This window comes from Poromitra crassiceps (genome assembly GCF_964638095.1).
Source record: "Poromitra crassiceps genome assembly, chromosome: 1".
In the NCBI taxonomy this organism is placed as follows: domain Eukaryota; kingdom Metazoa; phylum Chordata; class Actinopteri; order Beryciformes; family Melamphaidae; genus Poromitra; species Poromitra crassiceps.
Window position 1 is genome coordinate 44,271,307 of NC_139623.1, and position 25,515 is coordinate 44,296,821.

The 25,515-nt window shown below is 42.1% G+C and overlaps 1 protein-coding gene across 1 annotated transcript in view; it reads right to left on the reverse strand.

Annotated features, from left to right (window-relative positions):
- Nucleotides 1-208: 208 nt before the first annotated feature.
- The window catches only part of map6a (microtubule-associated protein 6a), a gene marked incomplete at both ends in the record, with an annotated part of 101,340 nt that continues 76,033 nt past the window's right edge, over nucleotides 209-25,515 (reverse strand). The window contains 4 exons of the mRNA XM_083645138.1: nucleotides 209-356; nucleotides 4,800-4,910; nucleotides 10,058-10,290; nucleotides 18,878-19,094. Coding sequence (XP_083501264.1) covers nucleotides 209-356; nucleotides 4,800-4,910; nucleotides 10,058-10,290; nucleotides 18,878-19,094 — 709 coding nt within the window. The remainder of the gene's footprint in view (nucleotides 357-4,799; nucleotides 4,911-10,057; nucleotides 10,291-18,877; nucleotides 19,095-25,515) is intronic.

Sequence of the window (25,515 nt, forward strand, 5' to 3'; positions counted from 1 at the left end):
CGCAATATTTAAGAACACGATTAGCCCGACTCAACGGACAACAACCTTGTGCTTAAGGCAAGTACTCTTCTATTGTCATTGCTACATGTATGAAAAAGTAGGGCCTTGTTGAATGGAGCCTGCAGTGCCATATTAGGGTGCTCCGGTGAGACTATGATTGACTCAAACAAATGAGTAGTCGAATTCTGCGGCTATTTATGCGGCAGATCTAATCCGCCTGCTTTACATCGTGGGCAAAGCGTACGACTCCGGTGCTCCTCCGGGGCTCGGGGCTTTCCACCGGGGGAGCTGGTTCTCCTCCAGCAGCACCCTGGGCATGATGATGACCGGGTCCGAGAACATCCTCCTTAGCATCTCTAGGAGGCAGCACATCGTTAAGATACCAGAGAAGAAGAGACAGAGAGAGGGACACGTGATGAGGCATTTCTCTGATGTCAATGACACAAGTCATTGGTCTGAGCACCCTGTGACCACTCATTTCAGAGGAGTCTGTTTTAGGGGAGGGGGAGAACCCAATAGAGTGCCAAAGTCACGCCCTCTTCCCGGTTCGGCATGGGACCTAAGGGATTTCATTCCCCATTCATTTTTCCATTGACATTTTGAAAAATCCTCATAAAGAGCTTTACTTGGTCAAACCAGGCGATTCAGCTTATTTCAGAATCAGGGGACCAAAACTTGAAAAATGACATCCCCCCATGGTCTCTCCTGATTATGAATATAGCTGAATTGCTTGATTTGACCAAATGCAACTCTTTTTATAAGGATTTTTTTGAAACGTCTATGGGAAAACGAATGGGGAATGAAATGTCTTAGGTCCCATGCTGAACCCAGAAGAGGGTGTGACTTTATCACTCTATAGGAGACCAAGAAGCAGCATCTCAAGGGCTCACAAACGTTGCATATAAAAAAAAATAGCTCAAGAGAATTTTGGCATGATCACGTGACTAATAAATCACGTTGCAGTTCATTTTGAAAGCTTAACTACATACAAATTCCCTGGTAAGAGCAGAAATGCTGAATTGAAGTCAAAGCATTCGGTTTATTTGTGTCGATCAATATCTAGGCCGCTGGATCAAATCCAATCCATCTGATCCATTCACTTAATGACATTGTGATTACAAACTACAGCATACTCACGACTCAATGAGGGTCTCGGGGTGTTCTGTGATGAGAGAGCTAGAAGACACCATAATCTATTGGTCTAAATCACATTTTAATCTAAAATGAGTTAGCTCGACAAATTGGAGATGACAAACATGCACTTACAATTCCCTCTGAACTGTGTCTTTCCAAAATACAGCTGCATCCTTCTTCCCCATTTATACTTACCCCCGGTTACAGTTCATCTCATATCCATGCTAACATTGAACAGTTGTGCGAGATATAGGCCCAATCCCAATTCGTATCTTAACCCTCAATCTTAACCCTCAGTCTCAAAAATGCGCACTCCCGCGAAGTGCTAGTGCTGTCCCGATTCTCACTTTGTTAAGTTAAGGGTCGAGTTTGAGGGCTCTACGGCCCTCAGTTTTGAGATTTTCCACGACCACACTTGGCGGTGAGTGCGATCCCAGAATCCCTTGCGTGTCATCAGCTAGATCCATTCAAATGGAAGATGGCGGCGAAGGAGGAAAAAAGTAGCCCTACAAAGTTAAGTATTTCTTGACTGCAGTGTTTAACTGCAGACAAGCCAGCCCTCACGTCGGAAAGCACGGTCATTCTAGCCCCCACTTGTTTTGTGGTGCGTTGCATTACACGTAGGCTGTATCTTGATAAAAACAACTCAACAACGACATTACCACCGAGAATTATGGCATTTTGTAACAATGTTAACAATGTTATAATATAATAATAATAATATGGCTTGACCAGCACGGCTACTGACTATCGATAGTTAGCAACAACAAATGTGTTAGGCTCCAAAACGGAAATCCATAAAATGACATTTAAACTAAGATAATACAATGGTTATCGTAATTTCTACATCTATATTATCAAGGAAATATTTGTAGGGATGCTTTCTTCTTTTGAATTGACAGACTGGACGGAGCTTTGGCATATTGCTGCCCCCCACAGTCTGAAGACGTATCTGCCTTTAAGGGCTGTCCCATTTTAAAGTCGCAAGATAGCCCTTAACACTTAGTTTTGAGGGCTACTAAGATTGAGGGTTGAGCTTGAGGGTTAAGATTGAGGGTTAAGAAAAGAATTGGGATTGGGCCATAGTGTTGACTAAAATATTAAAACACGTCAATTCAGATTGCAGGTCCCACAGACAACAATTCCAGCATGCTCTGGCAAATCTAGAAAACTCTAGAAAGATCTAGAATGAAACAAATTATTATTATTATAATGATAATGCAAACATAGTATGGAGAGGTTTATCCGGTGATGCCTTTCTCTCTACTACAAGTAAAAAGTGATCATATTTGAGTTATGTGATGTTAGAGGATGTCAAACGGTATACAGTGGTTGCATGGGTATGAGTAAGCTGCTTGCCTCATAGATAGAGGGAGAGGTGTGCTCCGCTCTACTCATCTGGGTGAATAATTCAACAGCCATGCAGTGTTTGCGCTATTTCTTGAAACCAAGGAGAGTGTGTGCATCACAGCAGCTGACAGAGGTTCCAGGATGGCCAGGGTTGACTTGACTAGGCCTCCGTAAGAGAGGGACCTCAAGGAAGCTTACATGTAGGACAGGGGTTCCCAAACTCTTTTGGCTTGTGACCCTATTTTGACGTCACAAAAATCTAGGGACCCGAGACATTTCAAATTCCGGTAGACCATCGATAATATCATCAGTGACATCAGTGATGTCACATATGCTTCTTTTTCCCCGCAGAATTCTGACTTTAATCTGAGAATTCTGATTTTAATCTAAAAATTCAGAGTTTTTTCTCAAAATTCTGACAGTAACTTCGAATTCTGACTTTATTCTCAGAATCCTGATTTAAAGTTATAATCTAAAAGATTTTCATCTAAAAAAAAAGTCACTCACAATGTTGATTGAGGCTATGTCCGTTTGGATGAAGCCTTTGCAGTATAGTGACATGTGACATTGCACTGTTTGGATCTCACCTGCAATTACCACCCACCGCCATAGGTGTCACCCAAGAGAACAAAACTGAAATCTTAGAGATTATGGGCCCTATCTTCCCTCTGGCCTTAAAATAGCGTTTAACGCCAGGCGCAGTGCTGTTTAGTGGGTGTGGTCAAGCGCAGTCCCTATTTACCCCTCGGCGCTAAACCCAGCCTTAACCATTTAATCACACCTTTTAGGCGTAGAATTATTCACAACTGTGGTCATTGGTGAACTGCATTTACGCAATGACATTCTTCCTTTCGAAGCTCCGATCCACTCGATCCAGTCTGGGTTGCGGCTGCATGTTGTCATCTCTTCATGCCAATTTGGATATCTCAGCACATCACAGATCATAGCCTGAATAAAACAATTCAACCTACAGCCAGGCAAATACAGATCTGTTCAGCAGAGCTGATGGTCTGTCTCCCTGTAGCCTACAATATAGAACGTTAACTATCGGTGACATTCATGATACCATCCAATTCCATGATCTTTATGTTGTAATCACATAACTTTCACAATAGTGAACAAGCACCCCCACTCGGCTCATTCAGGGGCAGGGCAGGTAGTAGTTTTATAACTTGTAGGCTACCTGCTGCTCCTGCACATCACAGCACAGGCTAAATGATGCACATAAATTAATATAGCCTACATTATGTAAAGTCATGGCATAAATGTGTTTTTATTGAAAAAGTATGTCAAGTAAGCGAAGTCTTGTTGGAGCGTACATCACAGTACAACCGTGTTACGGTTGTCACTCGTCTATACCACGTTGTATTTGCGACGGATATATATGCCACCTGGATTACATATATGTTTCACATAGGGTTGTGTTTTGATTTTTATGTTTTATTTTGTCCAATATTGAAATGTTCTAGAATTGCATGTTGTGTTAACATACATATTATTTCTATCTACCACTTAGCCTACTTAGGCTGATTTGGTTGCTATTTCTTGTCAAAATGTATTAGCCTCAATGCATGCTGGGAGATTTCACATGTCTGTCTGTGTGTGGCTTTGGTAGGGGAGTCCGCGCACTGAATAAGGCCTGGTTTTGAAAAGCGCTAAGCGCTAAATTAACGCCAGTGGGGAAGATATCGTTTAAGGCCGAAACGCCCATTCTGGCCTATTCTGGCACTGCGCCACGCCTCTTCGGCGTAAAGCGCATTTCGGGGCCTAAAAACATGATGCTATCTTCCCGAGTCAGGCGCAAAGCGTGTTTTTTTTGCGTTTAACGCCAGTTTAGCGCCTAAGGCCAGGGGGAAGATAGGGCCCTATCACTTTAAACTCAAAATAAAAATAGCAAATGACCATAATAATCTTCGGTAATATTAAATTGTGTGTGGTGTAAAAATAATAATAATAATAATAAAAAAAAAAGAATCAAAATGTCAGGCGACCGTATTTGAATTCCAGGCGACCCCACTTAGGGTTGCGACCCTAAGTTTGGGAACCACTGATGTAGGATGTGGCAGCAGGCATTCAGACAGCCCCATTCACTCCCTTAAGGCTAAGCTACTGTCCATATGGAAGAGAACTACAGAGGGGGCTATGACCTGAGGAGTAGCCCAGAGAGTGTGGCTGGGGTCACCATCAAAACAAAACTGTGCCACTGCAATAGAAAAACGGTGAAAGAAAATCAGAACGCCATGGGCATGTAGGGATGGGAATGAGTGGCATTCGTGGTTTTGTGGTCAATTGATTTGCGTTATTATTATGATTACCTGGGATCGGGTAGAGCACAGCCCCACAGGTGTTGCTTTAGAGTCTGCACCCAGCCAATATCTCGGATTGGCTGACAGAGTTGTATGTAGTGGTACTGTTTTACCACAACCCTTCAAATGAATCAGAATGTTAGCCATTAGCGCACTAGAAATTGGGACACAACTAGGGATGGGCATCGAATTTCGAATTTTCGAATAATCGTTGTTATTATCAAGGTCGACTTTTATTATTGAAAGTCGAAATTCGTTTATTGATTTATTTTTTATTTTTTTTTGTGAGTGAAATGTTGCATTGTCTCCCCTGATTCTAAGTATAGTCGAATCGCTTGGTTTGAGCAAGTAAAACAATTTTTATAAGCAACCTCTCCCTCTTCATGGGATTTCATCCGCCATTCATTTTTCCATAAACCTTGCTTAAAATGCTTATAAAAATTGTTTTACTTGCTCAAACCAAGCGATTCGACTATACTTAGAATCAGGGGAGACAATGCAACATTTCACTCACAATTTTTTTTTTTTTTTTTTTTACATTTTATTTTTATTTTCGAATTTCGATTAAAAGTCGACTTTGGCCAGCGAATTTCGAATAGTGTTTTTGCTAGAAATGCCCATCCCTAGACACAACATCATCCAAATTTTTACATCCTCAAAATACGCCAAAAACCATGACAGCAGACTAATAATCAGTATGAGAAAGTACAATGCCATTTCAGATAAATATAGCGTTACACATTTGTGGTAGTTGCACGCATAAAGGAACATAGAACATAGATAATTGCATCATTTGTACAATACTTGCGGCCTGAAAAACACATGACATCTTATTCTGGAATGAGGTTCGAGACATCCTTTGACATGCATGTTGCGAGATAATTTGCGTGAGTTTTGGAATATATTGAAGACTGGGGTGCAAAAATAATATATTCTTCAGTCCTCACATGACAGCAAAATATGCGCGGCCTGGAAAGGATGTCAGAACTCGTGCCAGAATGTGGCGCAATCGTGGAGAAGCATAGAAAGAAACTGTGAGAGCAAATTCTCTTCCATGTGGATTTATTCAGTAAATATTGTCTGTCTCACAAACAGTGTTGGGCAGTAATGTATTTATCACTGTAATATATTACTTTCCCCAGTCACGAGCAGTATAAGGGATTTACAATTTCCAAAACAGTAATAATATTACAGTTACTATTTACTAGTCCAAGTAACTTCAAGTTACTGGATGACCTTCTCCAGCGCTGGCACAGTGCTAAAACAAAGTGTGGAGATAGCTCTGGCTATTAGGTTGAGGCGATGTCTCGTCATAGACGCTGAGTTAGCTGGCTCAGCCTGGCTGGGGGCGTGGTCAGCCTGGCTGGGGGCGTGGTCAGGGTGGGGTAAATCCCCCATTCTATCCATTCAGCAAAGTTAGAATTTAGCTGCTAGCCCAGCGCAGGCAGACACGATCGGGGATTTAACCACAGCAGTAAACGCACATCTGAACAGATGTCTTGTGTTCTGCTCTAGAATCCCCAAACCTGTAGTGTAGAGCCGCAGCACCTTGCTTTGGTGAGTCAGCCCATTGAGATATATGGGTGGTTTTACCCCACTCGCGCGCCAGCCGTATAACATTTTGTGGGCGTTCCCACACATGCCGACTGTCTCTATGCGTAACTACTGTGATGCCAGAACGCCATTTGTTTTTTGTCCGATGGGCAAATAAATAGAAAGTGATGCAGTTTGACTGATTGTTGACTCCTCCTGTTAATTATTGTCCCAATAAAGTGGTTTCAGTTCTGAAAGGATCTGGCTAAAGAGGTTGTACATTTTTGCTTCGGAAAGGCGGGGTAGCAAAAGTAATATAGCAATATAACGAGTAACGCAACAATTACTTTTGATACCATGTAAATAAGTAAAGTAAGTAATGTACAAGTAATGAGTAACTTATTACATTTCGTAACTTGCCCAACACTGCTTTACAAAGACAAAGACCAGGACAGGAGAAACAACCACAGATACCTGCTAAACACTAATGGCCCTTCCATACTTCTCAACAAAAAGAAGCAAGAAGACGTTGCTTTTTCTGCCTTTTTGCATTTATTTGTAATATTTCATTAAATATGAGCAAGCAGATAGAAACACAAGCACGTCACAGTAAAATATTGTTTTTGCCTAAGACATGGTGGTCTCCCTGACTACGGCATGGTGGTAGTCTCCCTGACTACGGCATGGTGGTGGTCTCCCTGACTACGGCATGGTGGTGGTCTCTAGGACCGACTCAGACCACAGCAAATGGAGACAGTACAGTCGTCCACTCAAAATGGAGGGAGGGATGCTGACTGGCAGAACCGATGAGAACAGTGAGCAGGGTGCCTGAGGGGGGTGGAGGACAGTGATGGGTGACCCATGACAAGGCGGGCCATACAATGCTCCTATAACCCCACACAAAAGGCCTGCACGCTTCTCTATAGTAAGACGAACAAGAAGCAGCTAGTTTGCCTTGGACCAAGTGTAGAGCCTAGGCAAGGTCCTATATAGGGCTCAGCTGATGTTGAGCCCTACTGGCAATATATAGACAGTTATAAGTTATTGTATATATACAAGGGGGGTTATCATCATCAATTTGGACATGAACAGATAAACGGTTATAATACAACTTAATTTCCCCTTTCCTCTCAAAACCAAAAATGGAAGGAATACAGCGTGATTTGGTATAATTTGCTATACCCCGCCTTTACACACAAACATTGTCCGCCGTGTTCAACTTGCCAGACAAAGCAAAAATAAATCCTGTCAGTGTTAAAACACATCATTTTACAAGTAAACCAAACCTCATCAAACCAACAGACCTCAGACACACCTAAATCCAGGGGAGCGGCCTTGAGTCAAGACGACGACGACATGCAGTCAGAAACAGAGCGTGATGAACAGTGGAGTCCAAAAGAGAGAAGCATTCAAAACTTACCATCACATCACTGTGCTGTGTTATTATCATTGTTAGAATAAAACAGGCATTAGCAGATAGAACTCACCATTCGAGAGAATGAGATCAAATACATTATATCAGATTAAATGTGCTAAATGGCAGTGAATTGTTCATGATGTATTTGGAAGGTGAATCCAAAATGGTCCCCTTTGGAGGTGATGTGAATAGTGGGACTGCAGCTGTCTGCTATCGTCCCAGGAGGGCCCTAATCACATTGGTTACAGTCACCCATGGCGGTGTGTCGAACAAAGAGCCGAAAGTGTGTGTATGTATGCCTGTGTGCATTAGCATCACGGCTGTGTAGCATAGCATTACAGAGGGATCCATCTTGGTAATGAAGATTGTGTGGGGAGAGATTTACACAGACCTATGGCCATTTGAGACTGATAGCTATACATGCTGTGCACTATGGCAGACAAGAGCCACATTTACAAGCCCTGTCGACACTTCTACCGTATATCTAGACAATGTTAAATACTCCATTACTACTGCATGACGGTATTAGCTAATTCAGTAGCACTCATCTGCAATGCAAACGACTGGCGTAGTCATGCATAATCAGTTTAGAGTGACCCCAGATGGTTCATTGGCAACCAAATGGGTGTTAGAAAATAGCCGTGGGTGACCCAAAATACAACTGTGTGAATGGATTTCATATAAATGGCCGGAGGTAAGAGGTCCTTCAATTATATTAAATTGAAAACCCTTTATGTATAGTTGACAGAACACAGTTCAGTTAACAGAATGAGACATTGGCTTTCAAAATCATGTTTAACAAAGCATTGTGATATTGCCCATCTGATATCAGACAGCCTTTGAGCCCTGTGTGCGCTACAGCACCGTGAACAGAGAACAGTAGCAAAGACAACAGAGCAGCCACAAAACAAGCCATGGATCCATACACACTGATGATTAACCAAGCAGCACATTTATCAAAGATTTTCAAAATGTCAAGAGTATCTTTTGCTATTAATTTAGTGCAGAGACCATATCCAGCTTTGCCAATTTGAGATTTCTTTCCTTAAAAAAATCAACAGCAAACGAACAAACAAAATCCTTGATAAACTCAACAAAGCAATCTGCTCAGCTGATCAAAGCCAACCCTACAGATTTGTTTGTCGGTGGGCCCATGCAGCAAGAGCCACCCATTGGCTAGTCAGGCAGCCAGTAGCCATGGCAACCTGGAGATGGAGACGAGGAGAGTGGGGGTGGTGGGCGGCATCAAATGGCGCAGGAAGAGGATGCTCACGCCCCCCTTCTTTACTATAGCAAAGTATATATGGTGAGGCGGGGGGAGCAGTGACATGTCATGTCTGAACCCTGACATTTCACAGTTACTACTGTACAAACTTAGCCCAGAGGTAGTGAAGGAGGGAGAGAAGAGACGTTAAAGGAAGAGTTCACCCAAAAATGAAAATTCAGTCATTATCTAATATCTACTCACCCCCGTGTCGATGGAAGGACGGGTGACGTTTTTTAGTGCACAAAACATTCCTGGAGTTTCATACAGCAACACACTGTTGCAGAATTTCCCCAAACAATTGAAGTGGATTTGACCAAATTTCAAATATATGAAATTATATATATTATATAATTATATATATGTACTGTGTGTATATATATGTATATGTATGTATATATATATATATATATATACAGTATATATATATATATACAGTGTCTATATATATATATATACTGTATATATATATATATAGTCCATGCTGCTCACCTGGTGTAATCCAAGTCTCCACAAGCCCTGAAATGCCAAGTTGACTTGAAAAGACAACATTTACTGCCTGTTTTTTGCTGAAATAATAATAATAAGAGCTGGGGATACTGTAGCCTGCTACAGTGGGTCTGTAGCCTGCTACAGTGATGATTTATGCTAAAAAATAGGGTGTACTGTAAATTACATCTTTTCAAGTCAACTTGGCATCTCAGGGCTTGTGGAGACTTGGATTACGCCGGGCGAGCAGGACCCCATCCACTTCAATTGTTTTTAAGACAACTCTGCAATGGCGTTTTGATGTGAAACTCCACAAATGTTTTGTGGACTAAACAACTTCACTTGCCCTTCCATCGGCATTGGGGGGGGTGAGTAGATAAGGACTGAATTACATTTTTTGGGTGAACCGTTCCTTTAAGAGAGAAAATACTGAGAGACTGAGCGAGAGAGAGAGAGAGAGAAACAGAGGGAGAGGAGATAGAGAACCTCCAATGCATTTTGCAGCCTCTGCGTTCTTTTCCCCCAAAAGAAAGAAAAGGAGAAGTAGTGCTAAATGATTTTTACTCTTTTGCCTCAGCCAGTTTGTTGTTCATCTCTTTACTTTTCTCCTTGTCCCCCTCCGCCGGCCGCTTCTCGGGCTGCTTCTCCGGGGTCTTCCTCTCCGGGGTCTTCTTCTTGGTACCCCGCAGCGCTGCGCTCTGCGTCTCTTTGGCTTTCTTCACTGGCTTGCCCTGGCCTGCCGTCGTGGTGGCCGTCTTTTTGGGTTTAGAGCGGGGGACACTATGATACCTGTCAACCTGAGGATGTCGGATAGTGGAAGTGAGATTCCAAAACTGAAATGCCTCGATTATGGCCATTAATTTCCAAAACTGTGGTTGTGTTTAAATGTGCAGAAATCTGGGAACCCAGAGTCTATTTTTTTATAAAAATAGACTCTGGGAAAATAGACTCTGGGACAGCCCTACCTTTTCCCCCAGCTTCCTGTACAGCGCGCCTCTCCTGCCACCGTCACTTCCTTTTCAGCGTCCATGCTCCACTGTTTACAGTCTAAATAGCAACTTGCACCATGACTTTACACTCATTTTCCACTGTTTTAAGACGAGCTGACGTCTTCTATGCAGTGTGTTTATGCATTAACGTTATTAGTGAATAGCCGAAACAGACGCGGAAAAGGAAGTGACGGTGTCTTTTCCGTCACTTCCGCTTTCCTTTTCCGCGTCCGTTTCGGCTATTCACTAATAACGAGAGATACTCAACACTTTTTCCACTTTTTTCTGCTGTAAATCAATATATATTGGAAATTAGCTGTGTTCTTGAGGAATCCAGGTCAAAGTCCTGACATTTACTGTAAATCTGAGTAATTCCTCTTCTCTTCTCACATACCCATGCAGTTCCATACAAACCAAAAAGGCAAAAAGGCCAGCTGTAGACTCCCAATTTTCCTCCCTTTCTATTGGCTGAGCTCTTGATCTGTGACGTAGCTTGATCAGTGATGCCCGCCCATCTCTCGTGCCTAGGCCCCTCCCAGCCAAAGTTTATAAAAGTGGCTGCACACCATGCTGGGACTATGGAGTGTGGAGAATTGTTGAATAGAGAGAGAGAGATTTGTGGAGCATTTTGATTAGAGTGCATAGTAGGGGTGCACCGATCACGTTTTTTGCCACCGATCACCGATTGCCGATCACCTATGAGAAATATCTGCCCAACCGATCATCGACCGATCACCGATTACCGATTACCGATCACCGATATATATATATATATATATATATATATATATATATATATATATATATATTTATTTTTTTATTTTGTAAGCAACTATAGCAGTCTATTATAGAACAGTTTCCATTTTACATATAGGCCTACATTTCATGCATCAAATTGAAAGTGCAGCACTTTTTTTTTTTTCTACATCAATATTTTATATTTTGTAGGCTAAAGGAAACCGCCAACATGATTTTTTGTGTGTGAGATAATTGGAGCACAAGACTGTGTTGAACTAAATGGCTAGTAGTAGTCCAGTTCTCTCAGTTCAGTTTACAAAAGAACAAAAATCACTCCACTTCGGGATTTCCATGTTACCAGTTCAATGCAGTTCAGTTCACTCAACAAAAATATTCCATTTTCCGGGATTTCCCTGTTACACAAGAAAAATAACTTCGACCCAAGTTAACTATTTTATCGATTAAGCTAAAGCGGCTAAAGCTAACCGGAGCTATTAACGTTAGGAGGATACACGCAAATATGGATCAAACACGGACTTAACAGCATGCAAATGCCTCGGTAGGCGGGAGGACTGGAGGTAACTTCTGTCTGCTGAGTCTGCTGTAATCACCAGCTGATGTGTGTGATTCAAAGACGCAAGGGGTGTGTTAACAGTCTGGTGTGGTGTGTGGAGGTGAGTACACTGACGAAAGCAAAGCGTGTGCTTTGCAACACAATGATATAAATGTTAGAGCACAATATGAAAGTTAAACGATAGACATTGAAGACATGAAAATGGGCTGCCTCATGTTTCTCACGTGCAGCATGATCGGCTATGCAATCGGCGACAATAAAGAAATATCTGCAGCAGCAGATCACATATTTGAGGTCAAAATCGGCCGATACAGATTGCGTGCCGATCGATCGGTGCACCCCTAGTGCATAGTGTAAATTGTAGTATTTAGTAGTTTAGGTTTAGAGTACTTCAGATAGCCTAGGTTGTGTTTGTTTGTAAAATAAATAAATAAATAAATAAATGTTCGTCTGTTTGCATAGGTATGTGAGAAGAGATGAGGAATTACTCAGTTTTACAGTAAATGTCAGGACTTTGACCTGGATTCATCAAGAACACAGCTAATTTCCAATATATATTGATTTTCAGCAGAAAGAAGTAGAAAAAGTGTTGAGTATCTCTTTGTAGTATTTAGTAGTTTAGGTTTAGTTTTAGAGTATGTCAGATAGCCTAGGTTGTTGTGTTTGTTTGTAAAAATAAAAATAAATGTCCGTCTGTTTGTTTTGTTGAGTTGAGTTGAGTTTAGTGTCCAGGGACAGGTTAGGGATAGTCATGGGTCCAAAGTGTTGTGTTCCCAGGTGCAAAAGCTACACCGGTGTTCAGTTCATCAGTTTCCCCGAGACTTGGACATCAGGCTGAAATGGCTGCGACAACTGGGCCTAGCAGATCCACTGCCTCAAGAGGGTGTTTAGCTGCAATCCTGCATTCCCCCCCGGATAGTTTCTCTAACCCACTGCCCCAGTAGGGCAGCGCCGGTGTCACGGCCACCACCAGCAATACGCTGTGTTTTATGTGAATATTTTTGGCTGGTTAGAATGCATTTCAAGAAACTGCTCTAGCTTTCATTGCAAAACTTCGGCCACTGCTAATTAGCCAACTCCTTTCTGCCTGCATCACGCTAGCATGTTAGCCAGGCTAATATGCTTGAGGCTAATTTAGCCTTGAGCTACACTGCACAGACCCCGACAGCTTTGACTGGTGTTTGCTCGCTCCCCCAGTGGTCCTGACGCATCCATATACTTCTACTACCTTCAGATAAAGGTTGTAAGCTCACCTGTAACTATCGGTGACATTCCTGATACCATCCACTTCTATGATCTTTAGACATGTTGTAAACGCATTGTAACGACGCATTATGTAATAACTGCACATTATGTAATAAAATCGCAAAATGTAATAACATCTCACTTTCAATATGTAATAATGACGCCTTATGTAATAATTTGCGCAATATGTAATAAATCGCCTGAGCGCAATATGTAATAACGTTTGACGCATTTTGTAATAAATCTATTACATATTGCGCAGATTATTACATAATGCGAGGGTTGCACTTTTTTCTGGTTGAAAATTTAATAAGTGACGCATTATGTAACAAAATTAGAAAATGCACTGACTTTGTCATTGGGGGTAGGGACTTCGGCTAATAAATATATTATGTGTCAAAACCAGTCAAGCAACTAGATATCTATAGTTGTTCAGCTGATGACGAACTGAATCTAGTGACAACAGTCCGGTAAACCAGCGAGCATAGACAGTAAAACCCGACACTTGCATTTTAGTTCTGGCCTTTGATCTACAAGTGATAGAAGCGTGGTTGACATAGCCGCATTTACTGCCTCAATCCATAGATTACAGGGCCATTTAAACATAAGAAATCCATTAAGAATTGAGGAGAGAGAGACGTTTATGAATTGGCTCTCCTCCGCACCGCGCCCCACTCCTCCCAACCGCCCCCACGCTCCCCCAGCTCGCTCTACTCACCTTCGGCAAAAAAAAAAAAAGACCCCTCATGTCTAGAAAGGTCAAACCGGAAAATATCCTGCTCTGGCTAGCCGGACATGCTCCAGACTTCATGTTTAGAAGTGGCTTATGCGTTTCTCATTGGCCATATGTGCACCCTTCCATGTCAACTCAAATAGGCCTATCACTTAAATATCAAATACAAATTAAACAGACACACAGACAGCACCGAAAACATAACCTCCATGGCGGAAGGTAACAAATCAGTTAGCAATATTAGGCCTACTCCTATGAAACCGGAGTCAGCCGTTATGGCCTTCAAGATTTAGCCTACATCATTTCCGTGTATACAAGTGCTGCACTTTGCGCTTTTGCGCAGTAAAACGCCAAACCACGAGGGCCGCTGCTTTATCACCACCGGTAAGAATATGTCAGTGGTGCCGTCATCTGTCATCATCTTGTCGATCAGTGTCACGAACTTTCACAGGTTATTTTTGCGTACCCACTAAAAACATTTATGAAATAAAAAGAAAATGGTCAAATTTGGAGATACAAGGTTTCCGCCCAACAGCAGAGTAGTTTTTGCAAGTCAAAACTGTTTGTAAATCACTGCAAATCAGTGTAATGTTATATGCGACATGTGTTTCTAACCAGCTATAGCCTGTTTTAAGTGAATTACATTTTCTGTATAAAATTTGCAAAATCGTGACTGTTAATGGCAGAGCTGTGTGTGTGTGTCCTGACATATATACCACCAACAGAGCGCTACACTGCAGATGTAGTATATATTTGGGCCCGCCCAGATCATGGTTCAAATGTTTTGAGAATATAAATATAGCTAGGGGTGGAGCTACACTCAGCCCAGAGGTGGCGGGGCATTTTCAGTGGGCAATTCTGAGTCTTTTAAAAGTCACAACTGTAAAATTGCTGAAATTTCCCCTGTCCTATCCATAAACACAACATGTCACGTATTGAGCCAAGTGATACAGTAGGCTATGTCTAAGAAAGCGGACAGTGAAGCTTTACAGACACCCTTGTTCTGAAGTAGAAGAACAAAGCTTCAGATGTTTCAGCACCGAGGACAGCGCAAGGCGCTCTACTGTATGCATCGATTGATGAACATTTCAGCACGGCCGCCGATGGACAGCGACAGGCTGTCACAGACGATGGTCTGCCCATGTCACACACACCCTGTTGTGAAGCTCGATTAAAATATAAAAACAAATCTCTAAATCTAAATCCTGCTTGGCAGATAAACATTTTATTCACATGCCTTTCAACATGTTGCCTTTGCCAGAGCCATTCATTCAGGCGGTGTCTCCTCATAGACGCATGGTCAATGGGTCAGCATGGCCGGGGGGAATTCTTAACACTGATAGACAATGATGGCAGATGATGATGGTTCCACTGAAATATTCTTACCGACGGTGTAAAGCAGCTACGTGGTTTCGCGTTTGAGTGATTTTCATGAAGATTGGTGGAAGGGTGTAGCATGGGCCAATGAGAAACGCATAGCCTATTGAGGAGCCCATTCTCCAATAGTTTTCATGAAGGATTTAGTCTGAAAATCTAAAGATATCCTCTTCAGCCAAAGTCCATCTGCAACATCATGATCAAACAAAGTAGAATTAAAACTCATTTTAAATGAACAAAAAACCATAACATGTTGCTGGCTGGTTCGCAGCAGTTAAATGTTGAAATGCTTGCCGATTTAAATCAAATGTCTGCAATCATCAATTCTTAATGGATTTCTTATGTTTAAATGGCCCTCTGTAATCTATGGATTGAGGCAGTAAATGCGGCTATGTCAACCACGCTTCTATCACTTGTAGATCAAAGGCCAGAACTGAAATGCAAGTGTCGGGTTTTACGGGACTGTCCAGTCACTAGGTTCAGTTCGTCATCAGCTGAACAACTATAGATATCTAGTTGCTTGACTGGTTTTGACACATAATATATTTATTAGCCGAAGTCCCCCCCCCCCCCAATGACAAAGTCAGTGCATTTTCTAATTTTGTTACATAATGCGTCACTTATTAAATTTTCAACCAGAAAAAAGTGCAACCCCCGATTATGTAATAATCTGCGCAATATGTAATACATTTATTACAAAATGCGCCAAACATTATTACATATTGCGTTCAGGCGATTTATTACATATTGCGCAAATTATTACATAATGCGTCGTTATTACATATTGAAAGTGAGATGTTATTACATTTTGCGATTTTATTACATAATGTGCAGTTATTACATAACTGAACCCTCAGTATTGTGCTAACATTAACGCTAACTTTCACAATAACGAACAAGGCTCATTCAGGGCAGGCTTAGTTTAACTAACTTTTACCTGCTGCTCCTGCACATCACAGCACAGGCTAAATGATGCGACATAAATATACATTATGTAAAGTCATTGCATAAATGTGTTTTTATTGAAAAAGTGGCGTCAAGTAAGCAAGACTTGTTGGAGTGGATATCACAGTGCAACCATGTTACGGTCAAACTACCCATTTCACTATATCACGTTGTATTTGCAGGGTATGTTTCTCTTAGGGTTTACATTTTATTTTATTTTGTCCAATATTAAAATATTCCAGAATTGCATTTTGTGTTAAAAATAAATATTATTTCTATCTAACTTTTTAGCCAGATTTGATGGTTTTCTTGTCAAAAGTTATGCCGCCTCAAAGCTTTCTGGGAAATATCCAAACAATGCTGGTGTTTGGACTGAGAGAGCCTGGTGACGCGAGGTTAGTTTGGACAGGAGAAGGGAGGGGGTGGTGGAAGGGAGAAACATGAGCAGCAGATCCATTCACAGCGCTAGCTGGGTTTAACTGAAACCACACATGCGTGAGCAGGAAATGCACAGAGCTCTGCCATTGGTTCTGAAATTTGCCCGCCCCACAAAAGCCCATCCTATCCAAATGTGGAGTGGGCGGATTCGAAAGCCTGAAAACTCCCCGTCCTTTTTTGAAAAACTGACAATGATGAACGTCTGAGCGAACGCTCTGATTTCTTGGGGTTGCATATCTCTTTAATGCATAAACACACTGCATAGAAGACGTCAACTCGTCTTAAAACAGTGGAAAATTACTGGAAAGTCATGGCTCAAGTTGCTATTTAGTATTTATATCTATGATTAGACTGTAAACAGTGGAGCACGCAGGGATAGCGGAACGCATCTGAACTTGGGGGGGCCGGGGGGCGTGTCGGGGGGGCTCCCCCACCCCCCACCCCCACACACACACACACGTCTGTGAACCACCATCATTGATTATTATTATTATCATCATATAAAGATTTTGGTCGTTTGAAGCCAGATTCATATAGGAATATCTCATTTTAAATTAACATTAGGATTAGACGGTTGTGATGTCAGTATTCAGTCTTAACAATCATATATTTGCTCCTTTTCTCACTCACTCCTATGTCACCACCTGCTCTCACTGCAGGGTTTGAGATTCAACTTTTTTTTATCACCAGCCAATATGGCTGCTAGATTTTAAAGTTACGAGCCAATTAATTTCAACTAGCCAAAATGTTTTTCTTGAAATAAACCAGAATATGAGTGCGACTGGGTTTTACAGCAGGGCTATTCAACTAAATTGTTCAGGGGGCCACATTGTCAGAAACCTAAGGGACCGGGGGCCGGACCGTTCCCCGAGCCAGTACACTTGACACAATGCGCCACCATATTTTCGCAGCCGCGCTGAACTATTATTAAGTAGGGGGTGCTGTAAGGAATGGAATCTCGGCAGCGTCGAAGAAAATTTTATGTTTTTTGGACTTTTATCCATATTTAGAAGAATATTTAATTTTAAATTAACATTAGGATTATACTGTTGTGATGTCATTATTCAGTATCTTCTCCTTTTCTATTATTAGTATTAGTATTAGTATTAAATACTGAGTATCTCATGAAAAACTATTAATATTGCATCTTTTGTGTTTAGCTCCGTCTCACAGCAGGCCCGGCTCCAGAACCAAATTACAGAGGGGGCCTGCCCCTAGCTTGGGGGGGCCAAGCTACCCAAGGGGGTCCGGGGGGATTCTCCCCCGGAAGAAGATTTTGTACATTTTAAAGTAAAATTCGTCAACCTGGTGCATTTGAGAGCAAAATGAAGAGGCTAAATCTATGAAGAACTACACACATCTCTAATGTGTTGTGACTTTACAAATAATTAGGCCTAAACAATTAATATTAAATGTATTTACACATTGTGCACAAATTGCATTCATTGTGACAAATTTACAATAGTTAATATCCAGCCAGAATCATTGCAAATGGAGGTTCAAAGTAACAGTTAGCAATAGCATTCAGTTAATCAATGCCTAATGACAACCAGATTCCGTTTTAAACTTTAAAACAGAAAAATGGAAAAACGTTTTTAGCACACACACAAAAAAAATAAAAAAAATTGAATGGGGGGGCCAGTTTAGGGAATGGGGGGGCCCGGCCCGGTCAGGCCCCCCTCCAACGCCGGGCCTGTCTCACAGCATTGTAACATTGTAGTGCAGCAAGAAAGGAAAACTACTGTAAACATTTGAACCATATTTCTTGTTTAGAACCTATAGCTAGCAACATCGCCATCTCCTGAAAAACATTAATATTGCACCTTTCTTGTGGCTACATCACAGCATCTACTGAAAAACATTTATAGTGGATCTGACTTCTTTAGTTCACTTTAGATTCACATCACATCTGAAAAATAACCAGTCGAGTGTAATAAGTAAATGAGGTTTAATTGTAAAAAAAAAAAAAAAAAATCTTTTTTTTTTTTTTTTTTTTTTTTTTTTGGGAACTGAAATGTACCCGGGCCCGGGCCCGTGTGGCCCGGGCAGTTCCGCGATCCCTGGGAGCACGGACGTGGAAAAGGAAGTGATGGTGGCAGGAGAGGCGTGGTAGGGCTGTCCCAGAGTCTGTTTTTCAAATAAAAATAGACTCTGGGTTCCCAGATTGAATGTGCAGTGACTCCTTAGATCAACAACAAACCGCACGACAAAAATTCTCTGTAAGATGGAGAATTGTATCATTCCTAATAGTACACACAATTCCCCCTGGGCAAGGAATACACCCCAAAATGCACTTTAAACTGTAGTACGGTGGCCTGGAAGTGATAAATGCAGTCCTGTCTCACCTGCTTGGAGGAGTCGAGGTAAGGCTCACTGTACAGGCTGCGTATCCTCCTCCTCTCCAGGGCCTTGTTGTCTTGGGGCTGCAGCTGGCCCTGCTCGCCCTTGTAGCTGCAGCTGTAGCTGGTCTCCAGGCTGGTCTTCCCGTCTGGCGGGAGGTACTGGGACTTGGCCCGGATCATCTTCACCGGCTTCACATCTCTGTAAGCCTTGAACTCAGTTCTGCATGGAAAGAAGTCAGGTATCATCAGAAAGTGTACAGTGTCAACTAATCAGTGTTTCCCCTTGAAAATGTTTCAGGCCTGGAGGGATTTCGAAACGTACCCCGACCGCAACGGTGGGGGCCGTCGCTGGCGACGCTAAACTTTTAGCTAACCTGTTTGCATCTATGTTCGCAATGGCATCCCAAGTATCATCATACTATTATGGGATGCGATGCGAACAGTTGTATTATGGGATGTGCGTTTCGCAGGCAACGACACACGTTGACACATTTTGGAACAGCGCTGCACGCTGGCACAATGCTCCTAAAAGCAAAATGCTTATTGTTTTGAATGATTTGGCATCTTCTATTACTGTCAACACAGTAGAGAGCAGAAAAAAAACAAAAAACAAAATCTGTCCTTGCGGGGGCATTGTTGGCCTGACGGGCCCGCCAGGCCTGTAGAATGGTAGGGGAAACACTGGACTATCGTGGCTCTCAAACTTTTTCCACATTAAGGACCTCTAAAAACAGAAACAAATTAGACCACGGACCACCATTTGATAAGATTTAGTCCCAGGGTCCCCCACTTTTTGCTTTTAGATGTTTTATTATCAAGTGTAAAATAGCAAAATAGTCAGACATCCTGTCATTGTGTCTTACTTATGGATGATGGCCTCATAGTGAAAATAAATGATCCCCCTTTTTGCTGGGGACCCCCGGGAACCCCCTCAAGGACCACTGGGGGTTTGAGAACGAGTGTGTTAGAGAGACATGAAATTACAGTTGCATTGCATGGTTGAAAAGATGCATAACAACCAGTGTTGGGGGTAACACGTTACTGTAATCACATTATGTTTGTCAGTAATGAGTAGTGTAGGGCACTACTGTCCCTAAGTGCAGTAATCACATTACAGTTACTAATTAAACACTGATCTCGTTACTTGCGTACCAGCAAGATAAGTGTAGAGAGAAAAGATCTCCGTTGTAATAGCAGATCCTGTGCCCCATCGGACGGGTCACTTAACTGCACAACAGAATCAACCATGGTGCCAATATTTCAACTTTGTATTAGCATGAAGAACAGCACTATTAGTCGACACATAACTTATCGGATAACTAACATCATGCATATACTGTAGAACAATAAGTCATTTTAACCTCCAAAACACATTGACAAACAAACAATTGACACAAAAACACAAAACACAGTACCCCAGGGCATGCTGGGAACTCCGCCCACTTTCCTCTTCCACAGGTTAAATTTCCCAGAAGTCTTTGCATAACTTTTTACGCTCTGTTTTACAATTAAATCAGGCTAAAAAGTGTTAGATAGAAATCATATTTATTTTAACACAACATGCAATTCTGGAATATTTGAATATTGGACAAAATGAAATGAAATGTAAACCATAAGAGAAACCCACATACAGCGATGGGGTCTGTAAATACCCCTCGCAAATATAACGTGTTCTAGTGAACTGGGCACAGTGCGGTATGCTCCGTAATAATTGAATTGCAATGCAATGGACAAAACAACTTTTTAGGGGTGGAGATACGCACATTACCTCGACCCCAAGCAAGAAGCAAAAGCTTGCTTTTCACCAGGTAACATCAAAATCAGAGATGTTGTTGCCTGTACATGATAGAGGAAATGTTGCCAGTTTCAACAGTAGAATGAAATCGCCAGCAAAATACAGATGGCAGAGAACGGACAGCCACCATCAGACAGGAAAAGTTTTGCAACCTACCTTATTATAGAGATTTGTGCTAATATATGGGCATATGTAAGGTTTAATGTTGTATTGTTAACTGGCAAATGATGTGACAATGCATCTCAGGCGATGTTACGGAGTAACGCAAAAGTAATGTAACAAGTAGTGTAACGAATTACTTTCTCCAGGGAGTAATCAAGTAAAGTAAGGCATTACTTTTTTTTAAAGTAATGTTGTGTAATGTGTAATGTGTAACGGGGTACGGTGGCTCAGTGGTAGAGCTGTCGCCTCACAGTTAAATGCAGAGGACACTTTTCACCGGCCACCGTTAGCATGAGTGTGTTGTGGCCGCATGCATGTATTGTGGGGCCCTATTCTCCCACAAGCCTTCGGCGCTAAAACGGGCCTTAAACGCAAAAAAACTTGCCTTGCGCCTGTTTTGGGACGATATCAATATGGCTTTAGGCTGCCAAATGCGCTTTAGGCCGAATGGGCGTGGCGCAGTCCCAGAATGGGCCAAAGTGGGCGTGTCGGCGCTAACTACCGGCCTACTGATATCTTCGCACCTGGCCTACATTTAGCGCTTTGCGCCTTTGAAAAGCAGGCCTATTCAGTGCGCCAGTGTCAAGGAGTGCTCTTCTGCCTCTTCTCTGTCACCCTTCTCTCTCTCTCTCTGACTCCCTCGCTCAGACAGACACAACACATAGCAGCACCCAGCTTCCCATAGGAAATAGCAGTTGTAAGTTTACTGCCTATGAATGTCCCAGCATGCAATTGGGTCCTCCATTTCGCTACTAAATAGCAACCAAATGAGCCGAAATAGATATAAAAGGTAGATCTAAAATAATGTGTAATGGTAAGACAACCTGCAATTGTAGAACATTTCAATATTGGACCAAATAAAACATCGAAATGAAACACCACCCTATGTGAAACAGATACCGTATGTCCTCTTGAGCCTATATATACCCCTTGTGGGTCTAACGTGATTTAGATAAGTGACAGCGGCACGCGCTGCGGAACGCGCTTCTGTGATGTGCTATACTGTGATGTCTGCTCCAATAACTTGGCCCTACTTCACATTTAGTTTTACAATAAAAACACATTTATGCAATGACTTTACATAATGTAGGGTATATTTATGTGCATCATTCTACCTGCAGCAGGGGAGAGAAAACGATATCGTTCTGGACAAACTTTCACCAATATAAAATTAATCTCATCATATAGGGATAGGCTATATTTTTCTATCCAATGCATTTAGAACATTCTTTTCACTTTGATCTTGCTATAGTGTAGCGTATTTACATGCTTGCAGTATTGAAACTGCAGTTAGATTGGTTTGAGAAGCATAATAATATGGAATAATAGCCTATAATGCAGACAGACAGACTGGATGAAGGGAGGGGGGGGGGGGGGGGGGGGCAGAGCGTTTGGCTTTCGTCTGGTTTTGCGGGATCACTGGAATTGGAGCTAAAAAGGCAAGCGTGCGATTCGTTTATTGCAGTTATCCAATGAGCATGACGGTGCATAATTTTACGCTTAAAAGGCGTGGTTGTAATGCTTTAGGCTGCGTGTAGCGCCAGCACGACGATATCAAGTGCGCTGGTCCACGCCCACTGATTTGGGCTGCGCCAGGCGCTCGGCCTAGAAACAGCGCCGATGCAACGATAGGGACCGAAGTGTTCGTGTGACAATAAAAGACGGGCTTGTCCGTTACGAGAGTTTTTTTTTTTTTTTTAATACATTACTTTTTTGAGTAACGGACCCCAACTCAACGACTTACATCTTGTAATCATTCTGGGTAATCATTTTCTATAAATTCAGCAGAAAACCATTTTGGATCCATAACCTGGATATTTTTACGCCAAACGGCCTGAACCTTGAAAAGGATTATTTGGCTTGTTTTTCCACAAATGCACCTTACAGCTATTTCTTCCCTGCACTTTTAGGCTGTTTCTTAATGCCTTTTAATGCTTTCCATTAGAGGTCGATCGATTTGTTTTTTTCAATGGCCTATGCCGATATCTAGAGAGCAGGGTGGCTGATGGCTGATTTCTAATGCAGATTTTTTTTTTTTTTTTTGCATTCGATAAAATACAATGATTTAAATAGAATAATGAATGAGAGTATTTGGGTAAAAAAACAAGTATCCTATAATTCCATTATCCATTCATGCACATTGAGAATCTAATATACATCTATTATGAGATGGTTATCTTAGCCAGTAACATGCTTTAGATTTATTTGATTTGATTAATGAAATAGAAAAATACATTGGGTTATGCAGTAGATTTCAGAAGTGACTGGTAGGCTATTTAAGGGAGAGCACATATGTCAGAGACCTCATTCAACTGCATTATTCTATTAACAGAGAGTTTGGGAGACGAATAGTCTCACAAACACAGGGTTTGGGAGACTATTTGTCTCGAGTATAAATTGTCACGCTACATGTTTTTACCCTGCCGTAATAATCGGCCTTGTGAGCGCAGGCAGCGGCCGATGCCGATTAATTAAAAATGGCAATAATCGGTGCAGATTATTGCCATTTTTAATTAATTAATCGGCTGGCCGATTAATCGGTCTACCTCTACTTTCTATATTGTTGTTTATTTTGCCCGTTCATTTCTCGGCTGGTATCTCTGGTTATGCAAATCAGTGATCACTTTGTGTCTCTCACATCGTCTTTGGTGTAGCTGCATTTTTCTTCTTGATTGTTGTGTGGTGAATGGATGGGTGGGTGGGTGGATGTTTTCTCATGTTAAATAAACATGACTTCCAATAGAGAGTGTAGCGCCCATTCATTCTGTATTCCCTCTCTACAGAAAGAGAGCACCGCAGGGATGACGTATTTTTGTCGGCTTTATCCAGAAATCGCCGCCATTTGGTTCTTCAGTGGAAAAGTCTATGGGGTTTTAGAATGGGGATTTCACTTTCATGCATAAAATAAGGTCTATGGTTAACAAAAGTTTATGGGAACGCAAATTTGGGTTCAGCATGATACTCTTCACGAATGTGAATACCTTTTATGGCTTTTGAAGCGTTTTATAAAGATCGCGTTAAAAGAAATTTACGTTTCAAAAGTCATAAAAGTTATTCACGTTTGTGAAGATTATCATGCTGAACCCAAATTCGCATTCCCATGAACTTTTCTTAACCACAGACCTTATTTTATGCATTTAAGTGAAATCCCCATTCTAAACCCCATTCCCTTTTTTGCTGACGAACTCAGAAGTATACTTCCGGACTCATTGCTGCGGTTCTCTGTCAGGTGAGTGACTACAGAAGACCGAGGAGAGCAGAGTACTGTAGTGCATGTCAGAGTGGAAGAGAGAGCTGGCTGGGGAGGAGTCTCATGTTTTTAATATAGTCCTCACACAGCAGTTCTGGAGGTCAGCAGCACTATGGCGCGCACAAACACACACACAAACACACACACACACACACACACACACACAAACACACACACACACAGAGAGCGGGCTGCCTGCAGCATGTGGTGTGTACGAGTCCAGTCTCACACATATGAGATTAGAGCCCGACCGATACTGAATTTTTTAGGCCGATGACGATACCGATATTAGGGAGTAAAAAAATTCTGATATCGATATATCGGCCGATATTCTTATATTAAATATACACATTATATAATACAATGTTTTTGCAATGATCCCTCAAATATCAAACACTTGAGAAAGATATGAGTCAAGTCAAGTCAAGTCAACTTTATTTATATATCACATTTACATACAGCGGCAGCCGAACCAAAGTGCTTCACAGGCGGGGAGTAAAGTGCACAGATGTAAATAAGTAAAGTGCAAAGATACTAATTGAGAGCAACATAATACAAAGTGCATATATGATGACAATTAAAATCAAAAAGATAAAACAATAAGACAATAAAAGCAATAAAACGATAAATGCCAGGGACCTAACGATGGCTAAGTAGGGGGGAAAGCCAGGGAGAACAGGTGGGTTTTTAAGAGCGATTTAAAAACCTCCAGGGTCTGGGCAGCACGAACGTGTAGGGGGAGACTGTTCCAGAGTTTTGGGGCAGCTGCCGCAAAGGCTCTGTCCCCCCTAGTTTTTAGTTTGGTTCTGGGCACCACCAGCAGCGATAGGTCGGCCGATCTAAGAGCTCTGGAGGGGGTGTGGCGGTGCAGCAGCTCGGAAATGTAGGGAGGGGCCAGGCCATTGAGGGCTTTAAAGACGGTCAGGGATAATTTAAAATCAATGCGAAAGCGCACAGGCAGCCAATGGAGCGAGGACAGGACTGGAGTGATGTGCTCGCGCTTTTTTGTCCTCGTAAGGAGGCGTGCAGCCGCGTTCTGAACGAGCTGTAGGCGGCGGAGCAAGGACTGATCAATCCCCACATAAAGTGCGTTGCAGTAGTCAATACGTGTGGTGACGAAGGCGTGAATAACCCTCTCCAGGTTTGCCTGGGAGAGGTAGGCCTTCGTCTTAGCCAGCAGCCGAAGGTGGTAAAAGCTGTTTTTAACTACTGAGTTGATCTGCTTGTCGAATTTAAAAGCGCTATCAAATATAACGCCAAGGTTCCTAACCGAGGTGGAGAGGTTAGAACCCAGGGGGCCGAGAGCATCGACAAGGGGGGCCGGGGTGGCACTGTTAAAAATGATGACCTCGGTCTTTTTTTTGTTAAGAGTGAGAAAGTTGTTGGACATCCAAAGTTTGATTTCAGCCAGGCAGTCCAGCAGAGGCTGTAGTG